At 28.8% G+C, this 22,999-nt stretch overlaps 1 protein-coding gene and 1 pseudogene across 1 annotated transcript; both read left to right on the forward strand.

Annotated features, from left to right (window-relative positions):
- The first annotated feature begins 219 nt into the window (after positions 1-219).
- On the forward strand, positions 220-3,890 carry LOC8263543 (probable serine/threonine-protein kinase At1g54610). Its single transcript, XM_002533839.4, has 7 exons — positions 220-850; positions 955-1,239; positions 1,513-1,830; positions 2,043-2,264; positions 2,903-3,000; positions 3,097-3,202; positions 3,343-3,890. Exons 1-7 carry the CDS (start codon positions 500-502, stop codon positions 3,691-3,693), a joined length of 1,731 nt encoding a protein of 576 aa, XP_002533885.2. The 5' UTR covers positions 220-499; the 3' UTR covers positions 3,694-3,890.
- Positions 3,891-5,869: 1,979 nt separating this feature from the next.
- Positions 5,870-22,689, forward strand: LOC125370625 (annotated as a pseudogene).
- The last annotated feature ends 310 nt before the right edge of the window (positions 22,690-22,999 follow it).

Genomic DNA, 22,999 nt, shown 5'->3' on the forward strand with positions numbered 1-22,999 from the left:
AGACTATGCATAAGGCATTTGGCCAAAGACACATTAGGAACTCTGTACATTTATCAGTGTCACTTTTCCATATGCTCGTGTGCTTGTTAAATAATCATGTCCCAATTTACTATGAGTGGCTATAACCAACACCAGTTAACTTGGTTCCGCCCGCCAAAATAATGCAGCTGTTGATTGAAGAAGAAAAACGGATCATTGAAAATGCAGCCCAAGTCATTGAAAATGCAGCCCAAGTCATTGATAATGGCGTTTAAAAAAAAGAAAATGAGGAAAAAAAAAGAGTATGTTATCTCCAATGCGTCATCAAGGCGGAGAATGCTGAGCTATATAAAAGACTTGGATGTTTCATCAATCTAGCAAAACTCCAAGCAAATGCCGGCCAAGAGGCCTGCCAGTTATCTTCCTTCTAATTTCTTGAACCAAAAATCTCATTACACTTGTTCCTTTATCTTTACTATGTCACCAAGCAACCACTGTATCTTCGACTCTCCGCCACAGGATGGGCTGTATTCTTGACAAGAATTCAGGGAGATCCCCACACAATCAGGGGCTAGAGACACTGAAACAGGAACGGGGATATGTAAGGAGGCCTGAAGGTGAAAACAAGAGAGTGGTAGCGTTGAATGGCGGTGATGGAGATGGAGATGGAGATGGAGAGAAATTGGTTGTCGTCAAAGAAGGTTTAAAGAATGGTGATGTTGGAAATGTCTCACGAAGAATTACTCTGAAGAAGATTGGTGGAGATGAGCTGGTGGATGGGTGGCCAAAGTGGCTCGTCGATAACATTCCGAAAGAAGTCTTGGCTGGTTTGGTTCCAAAGAGCGCCGACTCTTACGATAAGCTGGCTAAGGTTAGTTCTTACTCTTACTTTATATATATATAGTTTTCACCTTCAGCACAAGTACAATCGCAAACATATTCCTTGATTGTTTCCTGAGGATATGCAAATGTCAGATTGGCCAGGGAACTTATAGCAATGTGTACAAGGCTAGAGATAGGGACACTGGAAAAATTGTTGCCCTAAAGAAGGTTCGGTTCGATACATCAGAATCTGAGAGTATTAATTTTATGGCAAGAGAGATAATGATACTACAGAAGCTGGATCATCCTAATATCATCAAGCTTGAAGGTCTAGCCACATCAAGGATGCAATACAGTCTTTACCTGGTCTTCGGTTTCATGCAGTCAGACCTCACTAGGGTCATCTCCCGTCCTGCCCACAGGCTCACCGAACCGCAGGTTGGTATCTTCTCCATGAAACTCTGAGGATATCCTTTCCATGGAAGTTCTCAAGAAAATTAAAATATGATGAAGTAAGAGTTCATGAATTATTTGCTTCTTGCATAGGTATAAAACTTGTTCACTAATGGCAATAGCTTCAAATATTTCCATTAATGACTGTTCGGGATAGGCAGTTTATATGGAAGTTTAATTCAATTCTTTACCGTCTTCAAGTTCGTTGCAGATCAGACAGATAATTTTTCTTTAGTGATTTGGGTGTCTGTGATACAGGTTAAATGCTATATGCAACAACTGCTATCAGGTCTCCAGCATTGCCATGAGAGAGGAATTTTACACCGAGATATCAAAGCTTCCAATCTGTTGATAGACAAAAATGGGATGCTGAAAATTGCTGATTTTGGGCTTGCGAATGTCTTCATTCCTAAACCAAAACGACCACTTACAAGCAGAGTAGTAACACTCTGGTATCGAGCTCCAGAATTACTCTTGGGTTCCACTGATTATGGAGTAGGTATTGATCTTTGGAGTGCAGGATGCCTATTAGCTGAGATGTTTACCGGAAGGCCAATTATGCCTGGAAGAACAGAGGTAAGAACCTATCACCAATATCAATCTTAAACCCTTGTCTTATGATAAGAGTTAGGTAAATGATGAAGGTTTTTGGCATCTAAGAGCTTGATTGAATCGAACACCCTTTGATATGGTATCAGAGCCAGTTTTGCACTCTTAAATGGGGGTCTAATACAATTTTATGGACATATTATTGCACCATCCTACTAACTTGAATAATTCTTGTTTAGGTTGAGCAACTTCATAGGATTTTCAAGCTATGTGGCTCACCGTCAGAGGATTACTGGAAAATAATGAGGCTACAAACAAGCTTCCGACCACCACAGCATTACAAACCTAGTTTTCAAGAAGCCTTCAGGGATTTTCCTGACTCTTCATTCGGTCTCTTGACCACACTTCTTGCTCTGAACCCTGCATACCGCGGCACTGCAACTTCTGCTCTTCAAAGTCTTGTAAGTAGTAATAGAAACGACATTCTTTGCGAATATCAATTGTGGCATCTAATCTACTCTCTCGATCTGAAATGCTAAGAAGTGTTGTACGGTTCAAAATGTTCTGCATTTCAGTGAATGTGGTGGTGAGTTTTATGCCAAGTTTTCAACAGAAAAATTCAATACCTAAGCCTCTTCTTCATTTACAAGCTCATCGACTTACGTTGTGTTTGGTTGAAATTCATAAAATTTAAGAATTCATTTGCAAATCTAAAATTTATGTAATTTGTATGAAGTGAAATTTGCTTGGAATTGATTACAGCTAGGCTAAATTCTAATGAAATAGATAGAATTTTCAAATAAATTTCACATTAATAAGTCAAAATATTTCATAACACTAAAATATCTCTTTCGATTTTATCATTTTTAATTTACTTTCTTTATCATGTCTTTTTCTCAGTTGAAATGAATTCTTCAATAGATTTCAACCAAACATAGCATTAAAAAGAAAACAAGTGATAGTAAATTGGGTTAACTAGCTAATAGATTTTCAACCAAACGAGTGACAGTAGATAGGATTAACTAGCTAGTAACTATATTTTTCTCATGATTCTTTAAATAATTGATTAAACAATCTAAGTAATCCTTTCTGCTAGCAGTTCTTCAGTACAAGTCCATTGGCATGCCAACTTTCAGGTCTGCCAGTGATATACAAAGAGGAGGATGAGCCAAGTCAAGCCAATGATAGAAACAAGAAGTATGTTGTTGTTTTTAATCACTTTAAATCCTTTTTGATTTAATAGGAATTTTAGACATCTAAGATGTGTATTTCTTTTCTTTTAAATTCTGATAGGCGTAAAAAATCTAAAATACTATCCTCTGGAGTAAATCATGAATGTCATAGAAGAAAAACTGTGAGTACTCAACAAGCAAAAGAAGATACTGAGTCTTCTAAAGAGGTAACAATCATTCCTCTTAATTAATTACTTCTTGTTTACCCCTTAAAATTTTTCTTTAATTATTTGAAAAGAGCTGTGCCGTTACCCTTATCTTTAATTATTTAATACTAATAAATAGGATTACATGTTGGTGTTTACAGCTTGAGAGGCATTCAGAGTCAAATATGAGTGGGCAAGAGACAGGAAACAACAGTGGAAGCAGCACATCTTCCAGTCTAAAACCAATTACAGAAAAACAAAAGATGCACATAATTCGTCCATCATTTTCACCCATTGGTCCTTCTCGCCAAGACAGATCTATGAGAAGAACTGAAGCTCACCCTAATGCAGTCAAGAATCTCCAGAACTTCACCCTTCTGCAGGCTTCAATTACAGATATTGTCAACCATAACAATGGAATGCCTGCCTATCGTCGTTCTCTTTCTACACTCGATTTTCGCACTCTTGACCCTGAGAAGATATCCAAACTCTTTGGAATTGAGAAAGAATGAGCCGTACGGTAATTCTATGATCGATATTCCTTATTAGAAGATATATTTCATTAGTATTCTTTGTTTGGTTTTGCACCCAACAGTGGGTGCAAACTTAGACATTTAATGATATTTCTGTGTTTAGATTCATATGTATATGTGTTTATGAAATTTTTTTTTTTTTTAGTTTGAATTCATATAAATATATATTCTTTTCTTCTCTGTGTGAATGTATCTGATTCATATACATTATCTTGTTCGCATAGTGTGCGCATTTTGGGGGGTTTTTCTTTCTTTTTTAAAAAGTATTGACATAGTATTTTGTGGTAATGTCGAAAAAAAGTATTTTGTGATTGATGCGCTTTTTTATTTAAGGGTAATGTGATATATATTTTTCAATTATGTGATTTTATTTTTTTTCACTTTAATATTTTCTCAATTAGAATCGTTAAAATTCTATAATTTTATATTAATATTATATAAACTTTCAATATATATATATATATATATATATTATTTAATTTTATATTAGCAGTTGCGAATTACTTGATAATATGAATCATTTAAAAAATAGGCTTAATTCCTAAAAAATATTATATACTTTGCATTTGTTATCAAATCTAGCATGTATCATTCAAATTTTTAATTTTAGCATCAAACTTTAATATTGATTTCGATTTTAACCTCAATGAAATTATTAATAAAACTTGTTGACGTGGAGTAAACTCCGGCAACAATAAAAAGGAGAAATTGAATCAGCACCCTTACTGTTAAAATATTATTGTTTAAGTATGTGAAATTAATGAAACTCTAAAGTTAAAAAGAGAAAAAAATTAATTTATGTCCTTAAATGATAATATTTTAGTAATGGAACGAGTCAACAACTCTAACATAGACTCGGTTCTTTTTTATTATTGCTGAAGTTTATGCCAAACTAGCAGATTTCATAGATAATTTTATTAAATGCTAAAATTGAAATCAATATTAAAGTATGATGTTGAAATTTGAAAATTTTAAAAACTACGTGCTAGATTTGATAACGAGTGCAAAGTTTAGGATTTTTTTAGCAATTAAGTCTAAAAAATAAACATATTCGTTCTGTAGCGAATCTTTTATAAGATCAATTCAGATTGACTCTAATTCATTTAAAAAATATGGTTAGAGGGACTATATGTGGAGGCAATTGCCCAAATCGAGCAAGTTTAAATTGACGTAACATAAAACCTATCAGCTCGAAAGCACCATGGAGAACAATAAAAGTCCACAAACCACCTAATTGACACCAACGAGTCAAATCTCCTTATGCTTCAGGACCTATAAAAATAACAAAGAATGTGCTAAAATATTAGCAGGAGTAGAAACTACAGAGGTTAAGAAGTTGCAACTTTCAAAATAGGAATTGGCCAATCCATTGGTATACCACGAGGTTACAAAGATTGTAACTGTGAACCAACCTCCAAGGAAAGAGCAATAGACAAGACCAACCTATAAAAATAAAATGGTCCCTCCGTAACTAGTCATTCATAATATCAAATAAATTATTTTCATCTTTAAAAAATTTACCAAGGGCTATAGTCATAGTGATTCTCCTATTCAACTATTTCAACCATTTCCAAATACCTCATAGCATTTTCAGGGCCTTTGAAGCTTCTATCATTAAGGTATGATTTGATTTCTTGTATATTGCCCTTTCTAATAGGTCTCGAAGAAAAAAATTCTTTATCAGTCCATAACCCGACTTAGGTAAATTCATGATAAGAAATGAAATAAAATAATTTTAAAAATAAATTTAAAATTATTTTAAGAGTATCTAATTATTCAGTTTGATAATTTATCACTTAGGAAATGATTTTATTATTAAATTTGATACTTATTGATGTTATATGTTTTAGTTAAGAGTATAAAAATTAAGAATCATAAACCCCAAAAGCGATAAGGAAAAAGTCATATATCCTTATTAAGTTATGTTTGGTTGAAATCTCGAAGAAAAAGTCATATATATATATATATATTTTGGACGGTCAACTAAACTGTCGGTTTTTTCATATATAAATCGAAATCGAAATAAAAAATTTCTAAGAAGAAGACCAAAACCAAAACTGTAGATGGTTAACCTATTATGTTGGTTTGACTTTGTGGTTTCGGACCGATTTTCCGATTTCTTAAGTTTTTCTTATCACCCATCTATAAATAGGCAATGCATAGGTGAAAGAGTTGCAAGCCCAAACACCTGAGAGAAAAAAACACTAAGATAATTTGCTGATATATCAAGTGAGAAAATTGCGAGCCCAATCACTTGAAGAGAAATAAATATTAAAGTTGTGAGTTTCTTTTTATTAATGATCTTATACTTTCAACTAAAGTCGTTTATATTTTTTATGAGCTTCTGATCTACTCCAATATATCACCATTTTTTCTTTCCAGTTTCCCTCTATTTCTTAGTCAGTGTATTCTTGGAATCTTGGCCACGACAAAAAAAATTATAGTTGAAACACAAAATGGTTTCGATTATTTACTTATCTTGTTTCTCTCTATCTTCCTTTCGTTTCTTGTCCAAAAATATAAGGAAACTAAAAGCAATGTTCATTTGCCACCCGACCCTCAAGGTCTTCTCATCATAGGTAACTCACTTCAACTTGATAACTTTTCTCCTCATCGCTGTCTGTGGAAACTTTCACAAACACATGGACCTTTAATGACTTTGCATCTAGGTTTTATGTCAATCCTAGTTGTTTCCTCAGCCAAAATGGCAAAAGAAGTACTCAAAACTCATGATCTTGTATTTTTAAATAGGCCATCCTCTCTTGGCCAACAAACACTGTCATACAATGGCTTTGATGTTTCTTTTGCACCTCATAATTTTTATTAGAGAGAGATGGAAAAGACTTATATGGTTCATCTCCTTAACTCTAGTGCGACCCAAAGCTTTCTTCCCATTAGAGAATTTGAAGTTTCCCATATGCCTGCAAAGACTCCAAATTACTATTTGCTTCCAAACCTATAGATTTATGTGAGAAAACTATATCACTTACGAGAGCTATAATTTTTAGGGTTGCTTTTGGAATGACATATGATGAAGATAGGATTGAAAAGAGTATATTTTCAGAGTTACTTGAGCAAGTTGTGACCTTATTAATAAGTCACTTTGTTTCAGATTTTTCTCCATTCATAGGTTTTGTAAATAAACTTACTAGAATGATCCATTGCCTATACAAAATTTTCAAGGAATTTGACATTTTCTATGAGAAAATAATCCAAAAAAGGCCTTGATTGAAGCATATCAAATCCTGTGCTAGAGAATATTCTTGATACTTAATTCAAATTTCAAAGAATCAACACATTAAAGCAGTGCTGATGGCAATTAGTATATTAATCTCTTTCTTTTTATTATTCTTTTCTCCTTTCTACACAATAATACATAATCTATTCTAAGAGAAGTTGATACATGTCATTATATAATTGATTCTATCTATAGTTGATGTGGTAGATAGAGTCTATCTAAACTTTCTATATGTTATATGACATATTTCTAGCAGGAACACATAGTAACACAACAACTGTAGTTTCGACCATGACTTACCTTATGAGGAATCCTATAGCAATGAAGAAAGCTCAAGAAGAAGTTAGGTGTAATACTCGGAATTTTTTCTTTTTAATAATAATAATATTAGTGATAATTAATAACGAGTTTTTATTTAAATTAATATTACTTTATTTTTAATTAGTTTAATTGGGATGATTTAAAATAGAATTTCAATGCTAGATAAAAATAAGAGAGTTATTTTTCTGTATCTAATTAGTTTGATTTTCAAGAAAGTAATTAAGTAAATTCCTTGGGAAATAAATTATATTTTTTGTCACTTAATTTTCCCCCAATATGAATATATGAATTAAAATTCTATATTTGAGAGTTATGAAAGAATAAGTAAATAACATTTCATGAAAGAATTTATTTAGGAATGATAAATGTTAATTAGCTAATGGTGTTGATTTAATTAAAAAATGGTTAGAACATTTATTAATTTAGTTAATTAAGTGTTATGATTAAATTGACAATTAATTAAGTGTTTTAAATTAGGGTTCTAAATGAAAATTTGTATGGTTGATATTTTTGTAATTAAATGTATCAGTAAGAGTATTTTGATAATTTTACTTTTAAAAGCAAGGGTAAATAAGTAATTTTATATTTTTAATAATTTTAATTTAGTCCAAATTAAATAGTTAGGGGCTTAATTGAAAAGCTAAAGAAAAGTTGAAGGGTTAATCGAAAATTTTGCAGGTTGAAATTGTTAGTAATTAAAAAATTGAGGGACTAAATGGTAAAGAAGAAAAGTTGAGGGACCAAATGTCGATATAGAGAAGAAAGAAAATAAAAGAAAGAAGGAAGAAAGGAAGGAGGAGAAATTGCAAATGAGAAGAAGAATCTTTGGCTGCATCGTCCATTGCCGACCGTCAAGGGCGCAGTAAAGTTGTCAGGAGGTGCGGCCGTCAACAGCGACTTCGCTACCGGTGTCAGCGGCAGTGAACGGTGACGGCAGGCGTGGGAGCGAGAAAGGTAGCCGTAGCTTCCCTTGCCGCCGTGCGTGGCGTTCCCAGCATCGGTAACCGCTGTTCTTGGTGGCAAACGACTCCCCTCGACCTGAGCTTCTTTTCGGCGATGGTAGTGACTCAAATGGTGGCTGGAATTGGAAGATCCGACGAGGTGAGAAGAGTAGGGGCAGTTCAGACATTTCACTTTTTCAGCGAATTCTGGCGAGCTTTGGTCGATCAGAGGACATGTCCGGACTCCTTTCAGCTCAAGGTTTCAAATGGCACCGGTTTTGTGGCGATCGGACTCCGTTTGAAAATCGACGACCGAGATAGTGAGTAAATCTCTCCGGATGATCGGGGGTCGGATCAGAAGATCGGGTGCTGGGATCATCATCAACATGTTGTTTCGAGTCGGTAGGCATGTTCGGATCATTGATCAGACTCCGGCGATTGAAGGCCAGTCGACCAAGAGATCAAGCATCTTGGTAATTTTCTAGCCCGTAGATTTTAGAGGTTGTTGATATAAAGTTATGTGTTTATTTATTGTGTGGAGCATTAGAAAAAAATATTGTGAGGATTGTTAGTTAAAATAATAAATTGTCAGACCGTCTGCCAATAGTCGTGTTTTGTTTTGTGTTGCAGAGTCGAGAAAATTAATGCAGTTTTGGTGGCCCGACTCTCGTTAATTCATCGTTGTATATTTGAAGTGTTTTCTGGCAGGTCCTGGACCCGTTATACTAGGGGTAGATGTCCATAATTTAGGGGAGGTTCTGTCGAATTTTCGGTATAATTCTTCCGACTCGAGATTTTTAGGTAGTAATTCTAGGAGTCTAGGCCTATGGTTAATTGTCAAAGGTTTTATATTTACTGATCGAATTGTTTCCATGATTAAATAAATATGTCAGTTCCGCTTGCTGAACGGCTTGTCGAAGCCCTTCAAAATAAATTACTAATTTTTCTAAACTAACTTATAGAAATAGTGAAACCAGGTCGAATCCCAAGGGAACTAATGTGAATAGCTTCTCAAAACTAAATAAAAAGGGGGGATTTTGAATGTTTGAACCCAAATTATAAATAAACAGAAATAATGAAAGCTGAATATTAAAGTAACTAAAAATCAATCTTAACAAATTTCCAATTCAAGAGTACTAATTCCATCCAATTGTAATTCTGATCATAGGCTTAAATATCAATTTTTCTATTCAAGTATTTAGTCTATTTATTCGGAAAATCCGCAACAAGTGTGAATTCTCCTAATATAATTGACTCAAACCGAGCATCCAAATCAAAACTTACCATTAATCAACTAGGCACGATAGCGTTCCATATCAACACAATAATAACATTAAGAATAATGAGAATGACTAAACTAACATTAATTAATTGAGATAGCTGCAATTGAATTAACCTTGTTCCTTTATTTTCCTAGAGCCAATCATACAAGCTATGTAATTCGAAAATGCCGCAATTACACACACATGAGCCAGCTCCTTGCTACTTGTGTCAATCGTTCATGACAATTACGGATCACAAACTCAAAGTTTAGCAATAGAAGAATCAATATCAAAGTTGATTCGTGAGTTCAATCAATATCAAAAATTCATAAATAATAAAAAATAAAAAATACTTGAATTAAAGAAGAATTCTGTTAAGCACAAAGTCTCACAAAATCACAATTGGAATTTATTCACTCTTCAATCAGAAAATAAAAACTTAGCCACACATGGTGGAGTAAAAATTCACAAGAAAAGAATAGAAGAAGAAAAATAATAAATAATCAAAGCCCTCTCAGCCGTCCTTTACTTGGTAGAACTAGCCTCCTTATATAGGAAGTCAAACCTAAACCCTAATAAGATAATCCTTATAAAAAAAATAAACTTCCTATATGATCTTATCCCGATAAGGAAGGATAAGATAAAAGGTAATCTAAACAAATTAAAATTTTAAATAATATGGGAGTAAGTTCTCTTTATCCAGCAGTTCCAAAAACAAAGGAAATTATATAAAAGTGGGTCCACCCCAAATTTATCTTGAAAATTCAAAATTCTCTTATGTAGATTCGAGTAGCTCACGGATTGTAAGGCGTGGTCACGCCTTATTGAAAATGATCTTCTGTAAAAAAATTTGCTCTTCCTCTAAAAGACTTGGTTTCTGACAAGTGATGCTTTAAAACATATCTTTGGGCTGAATTCTACTCAATCATTGATATTTCATCACATAGGTCAAAATAAATACAATTTCCACAATTAAGTACATTATTCAATCAAAATATAAGGGAATTAAACACAATAAGTATAACTATTTATGATCTATCACTCGCTTCACCCGAGGCATTGGAGCAGAGCTAGGAGGTCGTCAGAACTATGAGTTAAAGTCATATATCTGCTATACTTGTGCTTCATGTTAAGTTTTACATAAGCAGTTCTGATTAAATGGTTTAAGATTTTAATTATTTATTTAATTACTTTTATATATGTTTCATTTTCTATATTATGGCTATTGTGATTGCATGTTGACTCGGGATGAGACGACAGTAGAACATGACACCTGATGGGTTGCATTAGGACCGCGTGCGCACTAGTATAAATTTGATTCAGATAATAGAAGAATAGTTTAGGACTTGCCCTGGCCGAGTTTAACTCTTTGGGCTGAGTAGAGTGAGTTGCCGGAATAAAGGTCCTTGGTCGAGCATTGCTCTCTAGGTGCCGGTTTTGTTATAAATTTAAGTGACCAGACTGGATTTAAGGACCCTGGTCGAGCTTCGCTCTCTGGGCGCCAGTTTTGTTGGAATGAGAGAGCTGAAAAGCTAAGATTGTTTAGTAATGGGGATTAGGGTTCTATTGAAGTACTCCATCCCGTAGTATGTAAAATTTATTTTATAGAAGCATTATGGCATGATATATATATATATATATATATATATATATATATATATATATATTTGCATGTCTTAATATCTTATGTTAAAATAAGTAAATGTGTCATTGAAGTGTTTGTAATTCTTTTTTATATATGATTTTAACTCACTCTCGAGACTGATAGTCTCAATTTAACTGTTTTTTAGGTGTGGTTAGTTTTTCCGTGTTCTTTTATCGAGCAGCCTGATTCCTTCATCTTCGGGTTTAACGTAATTGATTTTTGGTATATTTGACTTTTAAAATTCCAGAACCTCCATAGTAGAAATTTCATATTTATCATTTTATAATTTCATGTAAATTCTTGTCTTTTCTATTTGTGCTGATAGTCCAAATTCTAAATATGTAGAACCTGATGGATAAGGTTAATTGTGGATCAGTGCTATTGAATTGAAACTTGATTAAGTTAGTGAATGGTCAGGCACCCTACGGGATTTGATAACCTTATACCTATGCATTCCTTAGTGCCGGTCACGGGCCTACAGATCGGGTCGTAACATTAGGTAATATTGTTGGACAAAAAGGTTTTGTATATGAAGATCACATTGAGCAACTATCTTATTTAAAAGTTATAGTTAAGGAGACAATGAGATTACAACCAACAAATTCTTTATTCCCAAAAGAGTTAACTCATCATTGCAATTTAGGTGGTTACCAAATACCATCTAGAACTGTAGTTTATCTAAATCTTTAGGCAATTAGAAAAGATCTGGAAGCTTGGAAAAACTCAAAAGAGTTTTGCCCTGAAATATTCAGAAAAACTTCAATAACTTAAAAGCGCAAGATTTTGGACAATATCATTTGGCGCTAGTCAAAGAAGTTGTCCAGGAATCATTCTAGCACTTGCAACTATAGAGCTAATTCTTGCTAACCTACTCTATACATTTGATTAGGAAATGTCTTATAGAATGGAGAAAGAAGAATTGGACATGAACGTGCAACCAGATATTTCTATACATAAGAAACATGCTTTGTGCCTTATGGCTAGGAAATATATATGATGTACAAGATCAAATTGATGATGAATAACATTTTAAACTGTCTCTTGCTTGTAGCTATATAAAATGCAAGCATTAATCTTGTTTTGCTTTATATCCATGAGTTATTCAATACTAGAGGGACGTATAAAATCTTACTATTACTATTAATAATGTCATTCAGTTTTTCTTCCTTCTCAAATTTGGCTCCAATTAATCTTGAATTATAAAATGGTTTACCTAATCTTAACGTGTACATTGAGATCAATTGGTGAAGAGTACAATATGATTGTTTTATATTTAAAAATTAAATAATTAACAAGTAAATCAATTATTTAATAACACTAATAAATACACAATCGCTAATGTATCGACTTAATGTGTAGTTTGAAATATACACCTATAGAGTAAGTATCATCATTTTTTTTATTCTAATCATTAAGGTTGTTTTTGTATTTATTTTACTAGGAATTATAGTTGTATATTATTGTCTATTTAAATAGTTTTGTTAGTTTTTATTTATAATTTGATGTTGTAGGTAAAGGAAGCAATTGAACATTAAAGTGGTGGAATAAGCATTTAAAGAGCTCAAGATTCACATTTGAAGACTCAATTATGAGTCCTAACTGGTGGCATAACTAACCGTGCGGGGTTAGGGGATACGACTGGTTCAATAGCCAGTTAGAATGTGAAAGTGGCAAAGTGACAGTCTCTAACTAGCCATTAGCACAAAAACATAATGGTCGTTTAGTACCCCATTTAGACATCAGATAGAACACTTTAATGATGTATTATAATCCTATCGACTCCATCTTAAATCCTAAAGGGTTTGAGTGGATATAAAAAGCAAAAAAATCTTGTTAAGAAAGAGAAGTTTTCTTTTAGTTTTTAGAGTTTTAAAAAGTGGCTAGAACCAAAATTTGGAAGAACGATTAAGATCAAGATTGAAAAAATTCTATCAAAATCCAAGAGTTCTTTTTTCAGTCTTGTTTTATTCTTATTTTTAGATTTAATAAATTCATTTATTTTTGTTATTTTTAATTACATTATGAGAAGCTAAATTTATTTTCTAGGATTAGGTGGAAATCCGTCAACTCTATTTATGATTTGATTCAATGATATTCTTTAGATTCTTAGTTTAATTATCTTGACTCATTATTTCTATGCTTCATGTTACTGTAAATGTTAGGATCCAATATTTGTAATAAATCTAAATATTAAGTGAAATAACAAAACTTGAAATTTAATATTAGTTGAAAAAATATTAAGCAAGTGCTATTAAAACTTAGACATAAAATTTAAGTTTTGAGATGGTTTTCAATTTGTCTTAGAACTTACATAATTCATTAGTAGAATTGACCTGATTTGAAAGATTATATTTGCTAGAATATATAAATCTTTTTCAAGATATGTTGAGCTAGATTCAAGAAATAGTTGATTAAATTATAAAAAGATTAGTGTGATAAACATTCAATTCTCGAGTTTTAATTTATTTGATATCTTTATTACAATTTTTTAGTTTTAAATTAAATTATTTTTAAACTCAACTCAGATTATTCTAATTTAGTTAGTAAATATGTAGGATGATAATCATATTCATTATGACAACTGTAAACTTGCATGGTTTATCACAACACTAATCAATACATATTTGAGCTCATGTTAGAACTTCTTCATTCTATTCTTTTGGTTAGTGAGAAAATATAATAGGGATAAAACTGGGTACAAGTGATTCCCAAGAGTGACATTTGGTCAATAAAAGATTACACTCAAATTAGAATCACATTTTATTAATGAGAATCACATTTTAAGGAATAGACTTTTTATTTCCATAAAAACTAAATTGAATAATTATAAATAATTAACCAAATAAAATAATAACTTATATATTTATATTATATTTCTAATATTTATTATATACTATAATAATAAATTAAACATTATTCTTTTTTATAATAATCATATTTTATCATTAATGTTAATAATAAATACAGCATAATTCTCTTGCCACACTAACCTAACTAACATATAAAAAATAATTATTTCTACTTTCATTTCTCTTCATTTCATTTTTATTTCTGACGGTGAACTAAAAGACATTTAATTTATTGATATAATTGCCAAGAAGAATACTTTTTTACTGTTTGATTTTGGGTCATTTGAATAATTTATTCCTTTGATATTTATAGCTGTCGCATGATGTCAGCAGAGAGAACTTTGGTGCAGCTTGAATGAGTAGAAATTAGACTGATAATGTTATTGAATGAGATATTAGCAGTTTCTTTTCAAGAAAAAAGAAAAAGAAAAAAGAAAAGAAGATAAAAGGAATTGCCATCAATCACTGGACAGATTATACATATAAAAATGTTTGGAGGTTGGATTCGTCAGTTTAGAGGTTATAAGCTAATTTAAGTTATTTTAATCAGATTATATTTGTTTAAAATCAAATTCAATATTTTAAATTGAAAAGTTAATAAATTTAAATTTATCAAATTTTAATGGGGTTCAATTTAAAGATATAATTTAAAAATAAATTACAGCAATAATGTAAAATAGTAAGTAAAAAATTATAATATACACTCACCTAGCAATTTCGTTCTGTATGAAATAATATTAATAATAAATAGCTAAAGACTAGTATTATATTTACACATTCATTATAATTAGATAAAAAAATTTAAATAAATAAAATTATAATATATTTTTTAAAATTCAACTAGCAAATAACTGTCAAATAAAATGAACTTGAAAGTACTATAGCACTAGCCAACATCGAAAATAGTACTGTATTATAAAATGATGAAACATATACTATTCAATTAATCCATAATTCATAATAAGAAATAATTATTTTAGCTAATAAGCTATTAACATAGTTGTTGTCATATGCACTATCAGATTTAGCAAAATATACATCATCCAACTCATCAAAATTGCTATGTTCAAACCATTTAACTATCCATATAATGAATAGCTTCGTGAATAAAAAGTCATATCTTATATGTGAATCTGAACTTTTTAACTTCTTATTGGGTCATATTGGATTTTATTATATTTTTTAAATTCATAACCAGACTTAACTTACTCTTACTCGGTTTCGAAAATTTTCAAACTATCTTCAACCCAAGACAGTTTAAACTCAATATATATTTCTTTTAGCTTTTATCGGATTTTTTGAATTGGTTGAGTTACCGGTTTGGTTGAACACTCCTACCTATAATACTTATTTCTAATCTTGTTTAATTTCTTTTTGGATAGAAATACAATACTATTTAATTTATTATGCTTCAATTATATTTTCTTATTATGTATAACTTTGTTATATTCAATTCTGAATATATAATTTGGGCAAAGTTTTGTTGAATATATTCATGCCCTAGATATATTGGATTTGAAGAAAAAAAAAAATACAGAGGAAACTTGAACTTAAAACTTAAATTCTCTCAAATACTATGTAGCCATTTGATTGAATGAGACAAAAGTTCATGCAATTTGAATTAATAAATCTTATTAAGTATTCTACTTAGTTGATTCTTAGCTTTAATTCAAGCTTAATTCCAAATAGATTTTGTAATTTAAATTTGCTTTCAAATTTAGAACGTAAATTTTATATTCTTAAATTTCAACAATGTATTTTGATATTAAGTTCATTTTTAGACTCGGACAAAATTATTAGCAAAGTTTTTTTTATATGGCTATTTAATTAATGGGGGTACAATTTCGATAATAATAATGAAAAAATAATATTGGATTTACTAATTGTTATTTTAGTAAAGAAATTTTTTACATTAATTAAAATCAAAACTAATATTAAAATATGTATTAATATTTTAAAAATTATGCGCTAAATCTGAAATAAACGTAAAATAAAGGATTTATCCAAGAACTAAACATTGAGTTTACTAATTGTTATTTTAATAAAGAAAAAAATTATAGGAAATAAAAACATACTGAGTTCCTATTTACATCTTTATTCTATCCATGTAATTAAGTAAACTTATAAAACTAAAAACAAAGTTCATGCTACATATTTATAACATGCTATATAAGTGGTATATGTTCCCATTTATATACTGAATCAATAGTTGATTGACATATATTTATTAATTCTAAATAATAAAATATGTATCAGACATCTAACTTTCAAGTATAAAACACTCATATATAGATATCACTCGGCTGTTAGTTGTAGTGTACACATCAAATTTAGATAAGAATTTTCCATTTGTTGATTTCTATATCCGGGATTCTTTTTTAGAGTTTCTCCTCAAGGAGTAAAGGTGGATTTGCATATTAGTAGAATCTGCATCACGAGGGATAACTTCAATGGTAACAGCCATTAATAAAAACTTGTGTATTCTAAAGACGAAAACTAGAGTGCAGCCCCCAACGGTGTGACTTTGAGGTACAAACACAAGTTTTGGCAATAATGGAAGTTATAGTGAATCATTCTCATGCCCTAATAATAAACCAAAGGCCGATGATGAAATGGGTCACTGCCTCTTTATATAGTTTCATTGATTTGGATTGGATGTGCATAGAAAAACATGCTTTTTGCCTTGTGGCTAGTAAGTACATGTAATACTATATAAAATGCAAGCTTAAATTAATCCTATTTTGCTTCATATCCACAAATTATTCAATGGTCGAATATTTTAATTTGAACCAATTCGTACACAAATCATTTCATACTATTTAAATACATACATGTAACTCATTTATCAACTTAATTTATTGGCTGAAATATGTAATTATCTAGAGTAAATAAGTAACACCATTTTCTTTATTCTAATCACCGTATATTTGAGCTTTATATTGTCAAAACTTCTCATTCTATTTTTCTATTATTTTATTAGAATGTTATCGGGATAATTATTATTTAATGTCTTAATATTTTAATTTTTGACTTCAGTGTTTGAATTATTCTTTTTTCTTAATCAAATATTTAATGATATTAATATGTATCTTACAGGTTTTACAGGTTAAAGTAATAATTTAATTCAATTTATACATAAAATGATATAAATATCTTTATTTACTATTATTTATACTTTTTTTCTAGTTTTTATTTTCACATTTTCTTATTCTTTGGTCCTTTTTAAAAAAAAAATTAAATCTCCTTTTAACACTAAAAAGATAAAATGTTTCATTTAAATTTTATTCCTTTTTTCTAAAAAAATTTACTCTTTTTATTTTTAAAAGTTATTACTTTTAAAAAACTTAATATTTTCATCTATCTTTTTATTATTTTGAGGTGAAAAAATATATTCTATTAATTTTTGAGGTGAAAATAAAAAATATTTAATTCCTTTTCATTTTTTATTTGAATGAATGAAGGAAAAAAAAAAGAATTTTACTGTTTTTTTTTAAATTGTTTGAAAAACAGATAATCTTTTTAAAAAAACATTAATGTTGAAAATGGATTGAAAAAAAAATATTTTAAAGAGAATATTTAAGTTAATTTACTATTTAAAATAAGTTATATAGTCATGTTGAATAATAAAATCGGCTAGAGACACAATATTAATGATTTGCAGTAGGTTTAAATACTTATTTGAACAAAAGAAAATAACTTAGACTTTATAATAAAAAAATTTAAAACATATACTAAATTTATAATTTTTTCAAATATAATTCAATGATGCATAAATAAAAATTTATTTTATTTTCATTTAATTCGGCTCATTCAAATAAATCGTTTTCTTTTATATTAATTACTGTCGCACAGAGACTGCTGTGGTGACGCCACCAATGATTAATGCAAATTGAGCACCCAAAATAAAAAATTTATATTTCTCCAAAACAAAAAGGATTCGGTGGGAAGAGATAATATATCAATGACAACTTGACTCTATTATTACTTAAAAATAAGGCAAATACAATTATTAAACTTTGAATATCATTTAGCCAAACAGGCAACTTCTAAAGACACGGATCTTTTGGGTTTCTTCTGAAGATAAGATCCATTTATATATTATTTGAAAGCTTATCAGTTTTGGATAGTCTTGGAGTTCATTTATATATTATTTCCTTTTCAGCTTTAAAATTAATAAATATATAATTTTATATAAAAAAAGTGTTACACTCATATAAATTAATTATGAACTATTTATTATTCGACTATTCTATACAAATGCTTGATAAAATTTATAATTTTAAAGTTAATAAATCACCATTGATATTTTTGATAAACTACCAAATCAATTAAAACGATTTGATTTTAATCCAATGGATAAAAAGCGCATTGCCTTTCAATAGGTATTAAATTTCATATTTAAAAAAAATTATCTCGATAAAATAATAAAATAAAATTTGAAATTCTAAATTTCAGAATGATATATAAAATATTGTCATTGTATTATTAGATACTGCCATATCATCATCCATAACATCTATCTCATTATGATCTCAACTGAACTTATAAATTTTCAATTAAAATTTATAAAACACCAAAATTCTAATATATTCGATTGGAACTAAAAAAGTAAATTTTAGCAGTTCTTAGTTTTGCTAATATTTAAATGAAAAAAGACTCTTCAATACAATCTCAAGAATTGACACAAGAAAATGAACAAAATATTTACTAACATGAACTTTTATAGTAAATAAGTGTAGCCGAATTTATTTAGTAGACATAAAATTATTTTATTATTAAAAGAAAAAAAGAAAATAATAAATTAAAAATTTTATAAGGTCTCAGACGAGATGTATGTTTCATTTATATACTAAATTAATATAATTGACATATATTTATTATTTTTATTTAATAGAATAAATATTAATTATTAAATACTAAAATATAAAATTTGTATATGTAAATATTATAGTATATATATAATTGATGTAAATAAATATTTTCGATTTTATAAGCACGAGCTACCTAATCATGAAATGCAGATCCTGGAAAAAGTTAAACATACGAGATGGCAACTCAAATCATGAAATGCAGATACTGGAAAATGATTTAATTAGGAGGTGGACTTCTATGTGTACGCCTCTCATTTTTTGGAAAAGGAAGAAAAGAAAAAGAAACTATTTACCTTTGAAAAGAAAAGAAATGACAATTTTTTTGGAAACCTTTGATATAACTATGAAATAGGCTTGAGTTGGCAAAAGGTTAAACTTATTATAAAAGTTGAATTAAGTTTAATTAATTTTTATAAAAAATTTAATTTAATTTTTATTTTCTTACTAATTAAATCTATTAACTTTTATAAAATATCTAATTAATTCATAATGCTAACAACATTTAAAATGTTGCTAAGTATAAGGATTCCATTATTTTGAGAGCGCGAATAGTAACAGTTCTGAATATTTTAAAGTCACGTCTATATCACGTAACGGAAAAAAAGCCATTTCTTCTTCTTTATTTAACTTACATCATAATTTTTACAATTGTAGAACCTCCTTCTAAGATTGATCTCTTTTCGTAAAGTATACATCTTTGTAATTTTATTGTAAAAATATATTGGAGGTGGTGGGATGTAATCTAACTCAATAACTTGCCCTCATCTTCTACTTACAAATGAGTGTGATGAAGAAAACAAAAATGTTGTTGTCATTTCAGGTGAAGGAAGAAACTACTCTTCTTTATAAATTAGAGTTTATAGATACTAATTATGTAAAAATAAAAAAGAAAAAGTGGTTTTCTCTCCGTCATGTGATATAAACATGACTCTAAAATATTCAAAGAAATTATTCTTCGTGCTTTCAAAACAACAGGACCCTTATACTTAATGGCATTCGGAACGTTGTTAGCATTATGGGTTAATTAGACATTTTATAAAAGTCAATGGATTTAATTGAGCCAAGAAATAAGATAAAAACTTAATTAGACCCTTATAAAAGTTAATGGATTTAATTGAACTAAAAAAAATAGAAACTTAGTTGGACTTTTCTAATAAGTTCAAAGGCATTTTTGCACCTTTTGGTTGAATTTGGCATTCGAACTTTATGGTTAGATTTAATTTGACTTTTCTTAATTTGTTATAACCAATTTAATCCTTAAATTCTTTAAATTGATTTAATATAGTCCTTTTTTAAGAGAATAAAATATACGCACTATAAAATTTAATTTGGCCATTCAACTTTTTTTTACAACTTAATTTGACCATAATAAATAATTTAAATTATAATTGATTTAATTATATAATTGAATTTATATATTAAATTATTTCTATATATTTTAGATTTTAAATTAGTTAGTAAAAATCATGTACAGGTTAATAAAGTAGTGACAATGGTGGTGTTGGATTGTAAAATCTCATATATTATTTTCTGGTGATAATATTGGTAATTTTTTATTTAAAGAGTATCGTTGATAGTGATAGAAAAGTAATGACGGTGATGGTGAGTTAGTTTTGATGTATTATTGATTTATGGTAACTTTTAAACAATATTTATTTATTTTTTAATGTTAAACTTAAAAAAGAATAAAGTTCAATTTGGTCTTTCAACTTGTCGTTTGAGTACAATTTGGCTCTCGGACTTTGCAGTCATACTCAATTTTGCCATTTTTCACGCTCTTGTTATAGCGCGTGCAACAAACTAACTTAAAAACTAATTAAATTGAATATATTTGAAAAGTTTAGGAGTTAAATTTACTGTAAAAGTTAAAAGAGCTAAATTGAACTTGACTGTAAAATTTAAAGGCCAAATTAAACCTTATTCCTGACTACTGGACTACTCCACTTTTCCATTTACACTTTAAAAAAATTTCATTGTACTCTTAAAGAGAATATCTATTCTTGCTGTTAGTGGATCTCCAGTACAAAAGAGGTTGTGACTTATATATATATATATATATATATATATATATATATATATGTATAGTGTGATATAATATTCTTATAGGATTGGGAATATATGTGAAAGTTTAACAAAATTAGGACTAAATTAGATTAATCACTAATTAATTCTATCATAATTAGAAAAATAAATTAATTACATATAGAATTAGGATTAGTAATTACTGATTAACTCTAAAGGTATTTTAGTTAGTTTAAAAATTCTTCACTCCTTTTTGTACTTTTATATTTATATTATTGTTGCGCATTTTGTGCATTATGCCCATAAATTATTATTATAAAAATTATAATTTAATAAAATTTAATAAATTAATATATAATATAATATTTATTAATATATCTAATTATTTTATGAATATTTTTGATCGTATAGCAGGAACTCATATATTATTATATATTTTATAAATTTAATGGATACTTAAGCTTTAAATTAACTAATAATGTATTATAATAATAATGAACATAAAAATTAATAAAATAAAATAAATTTATTATATATTTTTAGCCTAATTACTAATTAAATGATAAATTTTATATTTCTTAATAATTTTATCTAATTATTTCAAAATTTTAGAATAAATATTTATTTTTAAAAATATTTTTTGGTAAAAAATTTTTGAAATTTTATTATAAGAAAAATAAAATGGTAAGTCAATTATGCTTATTAAAAGAAAAAATAGTGAGTCAACAATAAATTTATTGGGTCTAGATGTAAGATATGTCAAATAATATACATATGTGAGACTCTTAATGGCTATAATGTTAAGTCTAGGCCAATTCATTTTGCCAATTCACAATTATTATTATTTTAATAAGTACAATTAACTTGCCAAATCATGTTTTTTATCATGAATTTTTAAAAATTGTCATCGAAAAGTATTTTTAAAAATAAATTAAAAATATAGATATTTATTTTAAAATTTTAAAATAATTAGATAAAATTGTTAAAAGGTTAAAATTCAGAGTTTAATTTGTAATTAGACATAACTCCATCGTAAGTATATATATATATATATATATATATATATATATATATATATATATATATATATATATATATATATATGGAGAAATTTATACATATCATTACGCAATTGATTCTATCTACAAAAAATATCTGAGATAAAATCTACCTAAAAATTTCTCTTATTTTTGTAACAATAGTTCTTTATCTATGTTATAGAATATATTCCTAGCACAAACACATAGCAATTCAACAACTGCAGTTTCAGCCATGACCTACCTTATGAAGAATCCTATAGCAATGAGGAAAGCTCAAAATGAAGTTAGTTATGTTGTTGGACAAAAAGGTTTTGTACATGAAGATGACATTGAGCAACTATCTTATATAAAAGCTGTGGTGATGGAGACAATGAGATTGCAACCAGCACTTTCTTTAATCCCAAGAAAATCAACTCATCATTGCACTTTAGATGATTACCAAATACCATCTAAAACTGCAGTTCATATACATCTCTGGGCAATTGGAAGGGACCCTAAAGTTTGGAAAAACCCAGAAGAGTTTTGTCCTGAAAGATCTATTGACAACTACGGTGACTTGAAAGGGAAAGATTTTGGACTAATACCATTTGGAGCTGGTTGAAGAATTTGTCCGGGAATCGTTCTAGCAACTGCTACTGTGGAGCTAATTCTTGCTAACCTACTTTATAAATTTGATTGGGAAATGCCTCTGGAATGGAGAAAGAAGACTTGGACATGAACATGCAAGCAGACATTTTCATGCATAAGAAACATGCTTTATGCCTCATGGCTAGGAAGTATATATGATGTCCAAAATAAAATTGACGATGAACAAGAATTTGAAATGTGCCTTATCTGTAGCTATATAAAATGCTAGTTTAAATTAATTTTTACTGTTACTAGTAATAATGTCATTCAGTTTTTCTTTCTTCTCAAATTTCACTCTCAATTAGTCTTTGATGTGTATGATGCGGTTTTTTTATATTTTGATGTTCAATAATTAATACGTATATTAATTATATAATATTAATAAATATATTGTCATTTTAATTTATTTATTTAATATATACTTAAGATCTAATTCAAATGACAAGAATATTGTTGTAACAGTTTGATC

This window comes from Ricinus communis, chromosome 7 (genome assembly GCF_019578655.1).
Source record: "Ricinus communis isolate WT05 ecotype wild-type chromosome 7, ASM1957865v1, whole genome shotgun sequence".
NCBI classification, from domain to species: Eukaryota; Viridiplantae; Streptophyta; class Magnoliopsida; order Malpighiales; family Euphorbiaceae; genus Ricinus; species Ricinus communis.

What these genes read in the sequence shown, in the direction of transcription:
- LOC8263543 (XM_002533839.4), top strand. Translation starts at nt 500, where the DNA reads ATGGGCTGTATTCTTGACAAGAATTCAGGGAGATCCCCACACAATCAG. An exon ending in CTTACGATAAGCTGGCTAAG is followed by an intron (nt 851 to 954) that starts GTTAGTTCTTAC and finishes TGCAAATGTCAG; the next exon opens with ATTGGCCAGGGAACTTATAG. An exon ending in TTATGCCTGGAAGAACAGAG is followed by an intron (nt 1,831 to 2,042) that starts GTAAGAACCTAT and finishes ATTCTTGTTTAG; the next exon opens with GTTGAGCAACTTCATAGGAT.